The following is a 9,071-nucleotide window of genomic DNA, read 5'->3' as shown; positions in this document are numbered from 1 at the left end:
GTCATTGGATAGAAAAGTAGGATTAGGCAGAATCCAGGGAGTGAGAGATGCTTGCAGTGGAAAATGGACTCATTAACCAATCAGAAAATAACTGATTTATTATGTATTCAAGTCATGCTCAACAGAGCAGATATGAATGCAACTGAAATTTTCTACACTTTGATAAAAACTTATGCATCGTATTAAAATGATGCTTTAATGAAAAGAATAGGAAACTTCCAAAATATACAAGCAACATACATGTTACTACCCATCTCATGCTTACTGATCCCATCTACCAGCCTCGTTTTAAGATAGGGATGCATCAATTTTAGGGGACTTTGGAGGGCAGTGAAGGGGAAAGGTCAACTTGAGCAATGTGATGCTGTGAAATCCAGCCAGAGTTAACCAACTTGCTTTGAAGGAAATGACTTCACGAAGATGAGTTGCGACCTCAGCAAGTCTACGTCACTAGAGATGCAAATATCGATCACGTGGAGCCACGTGAAGGGTGTTTGAATCATCTTTTGGGAAACTGGAGTCCATGGCAGCCATCAACGCCTTGCCCTGTGCTTCCCCACCTCCAGCCCTTCAGGAAATACAGAAACACTCACCATCTAGAAAGCACCACCGTGGAGAGAGTCTCTGAGCTGAGAGTGCCCTGGGGAAGGAGGTTTCTTGGTCCTGAAAGAGACACAAATGTCCTCATGGCTCCATCTGAACGGCTCGAGGGACCCCTTGATCAACAGACATGCTACCACAGAGCCTATTTCTAAGAGCGAGCATCCCTTTCTAAACAAAGCACTAGTGAGAGACCAAATCGCATCTTTTTTTACTAGAAACAGAAATAGGGGCTCTGCTTTGAAATGAATTATTTCACATAGAACTTTATAAAACAATCCCCGCATAAAATTTGCCAGTTTTCAATTATTCCATTAAATACTCATAAATGATAGAATTTGGGACTTTTACTTCCTTTGGGGAATTTCTTTCGCTTTGTGAAGCTGGGGAACCAGTAGCAGTGGGCTCTCATTTACATTTCGGTTCTCCATATAGGTATAAAAGTTTTCCTTACTAAGAGAATCTCTGCCACTGATGATTTAAAAAAATAAATAAAAAGCACATTCTACTTTACATCGCATGAGTTGAAGCATTCTAGCTCTGGCTCATAGTGAAATTGAACTTGCTGACAGAAATAGGACAAATGAGGGTGGAGGGGCAGTTTCTGTGGGAAAGATACTGGGAATTTGACCCTTATTAGGGATTTGAGATGTCTGAATATAGGGAACATCCTTGGAAAGCAGCTGGGCGTGGATGATCCTGTGTGTACAGAGGAGGACAGGAGAACGAATTGGGAATGACATAGACAGAATATGAGAGCCACGCAGAAATTGTATCGACTTCCTTGAGAATTTAACCAATACTCCCTGCTGCGTTACTTGTGATCAGGCACAGCCTATGCTTAACTCAGTGGTTCTCGAAGTGTGAACCTTGGAACACCAGCATCAGCTAGGAACTTCTTAGAAATTCAATTCCCAGGTGCCACACCACGTTTACAGAAATCCTGAAGGCAGAACCCAGAAATTCATTTTAGCAAGCTTTCCTGTGAGTCTGATGTATGGTAAAGTTTTAGAACCACAGCCCTAACGTTACCATGACAAAAGGTAACGTTTTACTAATAGAAAGCTTCGGTATATGGAGTTTTTAATATGAGTGGGTTCTGTAAATTAAATTGATAGAGGAAATTTTCGTCTCATTGAGGACTGGTGCCAACATTTATAATTACAGATATAGAATTGATATAGCTATGGATACAGAGATAAATACATATTCCTCTTTTTTTTTTTTGGACTGGCTTTGCCACCCTCCCGGTTACGCTAAAAGACATCTTGACATGTGCTCAGTACCTACTAATACGAGACTTACATTAAACATTTTGAGAATTATATTTTGACACATGGGACATCTTGTTTTAAAGGAACTCAAGGTTCTTAATGTATTTTTATAAAACATATAAAGCTACCAACATGTCTGACATGTAATTATAAACCAAAACATTTGAAAATTATTTGAAATACTTAGTAGCAACCATGAAAACTAATAAATAAAGATATTAGATGGAAACATGGCTATCTTCTCCATAGTAAAGGGACTTAAACACCAAGGCTATTTTCTGAATTTCGACGTCAAATGTGCTACAGAGACCACCATGAAAAAATAGCCCAATTTCCCTAGGTAAGAATCAACTCTGAAAGAATGCAGAAATACTTGCTTTATCATTTAAAAAATCTAAAGATTAACAACGTTGTTGCTCAAATATTCAAATTAGAAAACATTGGCTATTCTTTGGTTTAGTTTAATTAAATGTGGATTAATATACTGCCTCAGCTACATGACTCACTTCCCCACAGGCTGGTAAAGTAATACTAATATAACGGTATATACCTTTTTATGTGCGAACATCTTCGTGTCTGGAGAACGTAATGCATGCGCCTGACTTTTATTTGTTTATTTTGCCTATTTTCTGTTCATGTATTTATTCTCACCTTGATCCACAAAGCGTTTACTATAACTCAACTTCCTTAAAGAGATTTTATTTAGAGAACTTTATCGGTTCGCTCTGTGAAAACACATTGGTCGCCGCAGAGCACTTTAAAACACTTCAAATACATTCGAGTGGGTTTTTAAATAGGTCCAGCAATCCTTGAACTCCCTGAAATTTCATGCTAAATTTGGTGTCTATGTGTCTGTGCTTTTTCCTAAATAAAGGTGCCAATTTTTTTTCTATAAATTATCAAACCCCAAAAAGGTTAAAAAGCTACTAATGCAAATAATCAAAAATTTATGTCAGAGACAATGCAACAAAATGAGATTCTAATCAGTAAAATGCCTGAACCATATCCAGACACACAAAAATAGGAATTACTATTTCAGAGTTACTGGTGATTGTCGAATCAGACAGTGGAAGCTCCCTGAGCTCATAGCTATTCTCTGGTAATGGGCTAAATTCAGGCCGATTTCTACAGAGGAGGCAATGAACTTTTTGCTGATTTCCATCCATGGTCTCTCGCAAATGTTTGTTTTCAGCCCTTTAAGTAAATACTGTAAATTCTTCTACTTAAATGTTTATTTTTTGAAAAACAGACAAACGGAACATCTATTTATACAATTAGATTGCCTAAATAATTGAAGTTAAACAATACTTCACTAATTAAAGACACAGGAATCTCACGAATAAAAAAATTATTGAAAAATAATGAGATACTTTCCTGGTCCCATTTGAAGATTAATCTGCAATCTTAGGTGGCTGATTAGAGAAGTACAAGTACAGCCCTAACTTCTCTGAAAAGACTTCCCTGAACTAGGTTTGCATCTTCTCCCTCCATTTTGGAAGCTTGCAACCTTATTCATAAAAAGAGAAAAAAGGAAAAAAAAAAAGAGTTTTTAAGTGGACAGTTACTAGCATAATGTGGTCTTATGTTAAAAGTCATTTGAATTCCAAAGGAAAAAATGTAATATTTTTTTATTACGTCTAGGAAAGATTGATAATGTAATGCAATTAAATTACTTATTTAAAAGTTTTACATATTAAAAAGATATGATATATAAAAGTGTTGAAGTCACAACAAAATTTTCTCCTTGGATCTAATCTAGTCCACACATACACATGCAGATGAAAGGGTCCCACCTGCTTTAGGACCCTAAAAGCTAGAGATTTTCCTGAAATCAGTGTTAAAATGATGTTTCAATGCAGCAGATTGACAAAACATACCAGCAATCTCTAAGAAACTAGAAATTTAGCTACTAGGCACAAGTAGGTGCTAGGACTAAAAGATCTGAAGGAGAAGAACAGACTAGAAACAGAGTATTTGGTTGCGGGTGAGGTTGCTGTATTTCACTTGAGTTGAAAAACTGAGCACAAACTTAGTTTTAGTGAGAAAGTCTGCTTCAAAAAACTGAAATTTTTGTAGGATGAGATCAGATGAATAAGAATTGATAGGACAAAATTGTTCCTGTCCTCGAAGTAGTATTTAAACATCACAGAAAAGACAGATTGATGAACCAGAAGGCAAATGCAATAGATCGTAGGTGACTCAGCCTCAATTAAGCAGCCAGCCCAGAGGCAGTGGAATTCTGTTTGCCAAGAGCACCAGCTCTGAGCACGGGACAACCCCCGCCCCACTCACTGTGACATTCCAGGCGAGTTCCTTATCTAGTCTGTGCCTTGGATGCCTTGTTTGTAAAATTGGCGCCCATAGTATCTACTGTAAAGGGCTTTTATTTTATTTTATTTTTTATTTTTTGAGGAATAAATAAAATGACAAGAGAAACGCTTACTTAGCCCTTGAGCTGGTACTTGTGGACATGCAGATATAGTGATGCTGGACAAGTAACACACGGGCAGCTGGGACAAAATTATTTTACCTGAAAACAATTTTGACCTTTAATTATACTAGGAGCTCACAGGTCATAAGCCATACTTCAGAGCAGATCATTCAGATAGTGCTATAGCGGCACAATACTATTTTATCCGTAAATGCATTTGGGCTCAGATTCTGGGGTTCAGAGAAAAGAAATAGGACAGATTTGTATGAGTGAATACGAAAAAGAATGACATCACACAAAGGCCGAAATCACCCCATTTTTGGTTTGGGGTTTGTCCTAATCAGCAATCTGATGCCTCTTTTCACAGTATTAGAAGCTATATACTTGTCTAAAATTCAGGGGATTGTTTTCAAGGCTGAATGTCTTCTACCATCAAAATCAACATTTTTCAGAACCCTTTATTTTACTGCCCACTCCCCATTCAATAATATTTTTATTCACTAGTTACAATGCTTACTAAGATATTTGCTTAGTTTCACCAAAATTGTTATCTTTCCATTGGCTGATTTGGGTTGTCAGTTGTCACACAGCTAGCTACACATTATTTTCATCCCTATGACATGATTATGACCAATCTTTTCAACAGGTACTTATTAAAGCTAATGAGGAACAAGGCACATGATTTGTAAGTCACAAAGGACAATGAAGCATCGGCCTTGTCCCCAGAAGGTGTCCAACACTGTGAGCCATCTGGGGGCTCCCCAGTCCCTTCCTTGTTCCCATTTTTGGAGTTGTGATATGTCTGATTTACCAGATTTCAACTTCTTTTCCCAGGGGGTGGCTATTCTCATTGCGATTTTCACTTACTTCTTGCCTATTGTCAAAAGTCATCGATTTCGGGGCAATGATTTTGAGCCAGCTGCCCTAAGAATCAGAGTCTGGTAATGAAAAGAGCAGGAGACAGGAATTGTTGGGGAAGCTAATGGAAGGCTCAGCTCACATTTAAGAAAATCCTTTTCCTTTCAAGTCAAGTTTGGGGCTAACGCTGAAGAAGTTTTCAGTGTCCTGACACTGATGTATAGCTAAGCTGTGCCGAGAGGCACAATCCTAAATCATACGATCCATTTACACGGAGGCCAGTTGTCATGATGTCAAATAGAGCAGCAGGCTGCTGACTGTTCTCCTCCTCCATTCCATTACTACGTTAAGGCCTCTGCCTGTAGCTTCTGCCCTGACTCATTTCCATTGTCTGGCTTTAAAGTATATGGAACAATAATCTACTCAATGAATACCATTTTGGTGACTGGCAATCTCTCCTTCCTTTTCTTGTATTTATAGTATGCTCCTTTTTTGACTTCTGAGAATTTCTCATGAACATAGTTCTCCTTCTGTATTCCTTGGTGGTTCTATAAATGAAATTTAGATTATCAGCCTTTGAATGTTATTTCATCTACTGAGGACTCTCATATTTGGGAAATGACCCCAAATGGTATATGCATGGGAAAAATTACTACCAGAATTCACAAAACCATCTCACTTGGTTTTAGGGTTATCTGGCTACTGCTAGAGTTCATTTAGAAACTTTAGGCTACAGTCTTACTTAGGAGGTTCATTTTAATCCATATTTTTATGCTTATTTTTAAGCCATCTCCATTCCATCATTAAGGAAGCTGTATAGTCTAGCCCCTAGATACCTATCCTAGCATCTACCCCACTATTCTTTCTGAATCTCTCCTTCAGCATCTTAAAGCAAGCCATAAATTAATAACTATGGCTTTAAGCATTTAAGTACACTCTCAGAAGTATCCAGCTATTAAGTGGTGGAGTGAAATTCAAACACAGGACTCATTTGCTACAGATCTTATAAACCAAGTGTTACGGTTTCTAGCGAAGTTAAAATTATTTGGGGTTTTGAAGGATGGGTGGGACTCGTATAGGTCGTTTGACAGAAGTTTTTTTGACTCAGCTCTGGCAAAAACATGAAAAAAGCAAAAACTAGAATGATCTGAATTGTCTGTAAAGACCTTCCTTTGACTTCAGTATTCAAAGATGTCCCACAGTTTCAACTTTCATTAACTGTCAGACTAATCTTTCAAATGTCTTATCAGGCAGTTCACTGCCTGGTAACTCAGAATTTCTCCTCCCTCAAATTCTCCAGTCCCATTGCCTGCCCACTCTCCACTCCCATATCTGCTTAATCTCATAGCAACATGGCCATCAACAAGGACCAGAGAACCACGATCCAGAGACGAGGAACCGAGATAACATTCATGTAAAGGAAATTTTGATTACAGAGTTTAGATAGCTTTGCTGTATGTGTTATGTGATTGCAATTCTAAATGCCGTACCAGTACGGCCACTGTTAATGGGTTGTTTAGCACGTGCCATGTTTATCATTGCTTAAAGTTACAACATTGTTTACAAAAGCAATGTAGAACAGCCCAAACTGTACAAAACCTAAATGTCTATACATGGAGATGAGGTTAAATACATACTCTGGAATAGAGCAGCAGTGTTTAAAAAGTGCGTTAGAGCTTCGTTTATTAGCAAGACATAGTGTCCATGGTATATTACTGTTAAAAATAAATTGTGGTGTAACACGTATAGCGAATGTATGAAGAATGTAAATTCATTTTCATTCAAAAAAGCAAACACGACTTCACGTGTGCTCATGTGTGTCTATGTGTGTAACTTTGTACAGATGTGGGAAAAGATGCCAAAGGGTGCACAGCAGAAAGGTGCCACCCTAATGTCTCTTTTGGGTGGAGACTTAAAAACCAAGCGGAAGTCCAGAATTCTGTGTGGTCAGAAAACTGAGATAAGCCAAGATGATAAAGCCTGCTGGACTTTATGACACAAGTAGTCAAGAGAAATACTTTGAGCATCTTAATATCAAAGAAAAATGCATATTTGGATGGATTAAAAAGGGAGCAGGAATTAAGAGAAGCAGATTGTTGAAAAGGAATTAATTCTTTAAAGCCATGGTCCATAAACCCCTGGCATTCTTAACTAGTGATGACCCACAGGTGACTAGGTTCTTATGTCCTCAGGATTCATGTAATTCCTATGCCTTGTGTATCTACACCCCTCTCTCTACTCAAAAGAGAGGATCATAGTACAAGTGAGTGCGTGATGCCAGTACAGAGGTCATATTAAGTCCGCTGTAACTTGTTTTCAATGACTCTCATTGCTAATGCACTGCGGGTGATACACCTCACATCAGCTTAAGCAGCTCACTGCGTCCTCAACAGGAGGACATGTCACACAGGTGGGTGGGTGGCCCTGACATAAAGAAATTCTGGATTCAGGGTCAGAGGGAGGGTGACCGCATGGCAGCGGGGACCATGAATCAGACTTGGTGAAAGAGGAAGTGAGAAACACAAAGCAGCCCCTCACGAGAGGGCAGATCTCAGCTTCATGGACAATCCAAAGTGGCCATGGCAACATCCATGTCACTAACAAGAATGGTTGAAAGTACATTTGCTTTGCTGCACGTTAAGATCCATGGACAGACGTCATTTTTGATAGAAGCAAAAAAGAAAAAAAAAAATCAAGCTTAAAAATATGCACCTTTCAAAAGCATCTGACAGTAGATCCTTAAGAAATGTGATGGTGTGAACACAGCCATAGTTCAGGAGGCACTCACATCATTCCCTGAGCTGTGACACCATCACATCGATGGCTTTGGTGCTCATTTAGGGCTTCTAGTCTCCTCAGTCTTCTCAAGCTGCCTAATCAAATCAATCATTGATCAAAGAGATAAGACACTTGACTTGCTCGTTTTTGATTTGTTATTTTTATTTACGTAAATGGTGCGGTTCAGATGAATGCGCCTATCACTGCTCTATAATGTAGGCAGAGTAATAGAATCTTGGACATACCATGCTCCTTTCTGTTTTAAATGTAATCATCTCTTTAGGTGCATAATATTAACAAATGCTGCTCATTTCAAAAGTCTCTCATATGTGAATTTTCTCTTTTGATATATGCTGATGGAAAATCCATTTCTCATGCTAAAAATATAGCCACACACACAGAAAAGCAACTCTGATATTATAAATATATATACACTTTAGGAGGTACTCACATAATTACCTGAGCTGTGCCACTAACTAACTAACTAACTAACTAACTAACTAACTATACATACACATACATATACACACATACATAAAGTTGACTTAAAGTATAGGTATATATATATATCTACATTTTAAGTCAACTGACACGAATTACATGTAATTGGTAAGGAAATTATCTGAACCACTATTTGGATACATACGCCAAACTTGCACTTAATTTAGATCCAATTATGCAAGCTGATGCACACATAATTTAATGAAGGCACAGCAGCCCCATTACATACTCCAGTAGATTATCCAATTAAGTGATATTCACCTAGCATTTAACTATACCTTCACTGTGAATGAAATTCACTTTCTTTCATAAAATGTAGGGGAGACTTAAGTAGAGGCAAAACAGATTCCTTTGGATTGGAAATCCTTGCTTTATTTAATAATGCCCAGTCAATAATTACTTTATTTTTAAATGTCTCTCTTATTTACCTGCCTGCCTTGACATCTCCCATGCCCAACCCATCTGAATTTTTTCTCTCCTCCTATGACCAAGTTGCATACCAATATCTCTTCATCCTTGGTCAACAGATGCATCAAAGATGGTTAGAAATGTGTGTGTATGCAACTCTGTCCAACTGTAACCCCAATTAATAGACTTGCTATTGTTGCTTTTATCTTTCAACTCTTTCC

At 38.0% G+C, this 9,071-nt stretch overlaps 1 protein-coding gene across 1 annotated transcript in view; it reads right to left on the bottom strand.

Moving 5' to 3' along the window:
- DGKI (diacylglycerol kinase iota) overlaps positions 1-9,071 on the bottom strand; it is a 200,818-nt gene that overhangs the window by 71,623 nt on the left and 120,124 nt on the right. The window contains exon 18 of the mRNA XM_025045818.1: positions 594-663. Within this exon, the coding sequence (XP_024901586.1) occupies positions 594-663 (70 nt within the window). The remainder of the gene's footprint in view (positions 1-593; positions 664-9,071) is intronic.

This window comes from Pteropus alecto, unplaced genomic scaffold (assembly GCF_000325575.1).
Source record: "Pteropus alecto unplaced genomic scaffold, ASM32557v1 scaffold22, whole genome shotgun sequence".
Lineage (NCBI taxonomy): Eukaryota > Metazoa > Chordata > Mammalia > Chiroptera > Pteropodidae > Pteropus > Pteropus alecto.
Note: the sequence above shows the minus strand (reverse complement) of the source record. Positions and strands in the feature narration are given on the sequence as shown.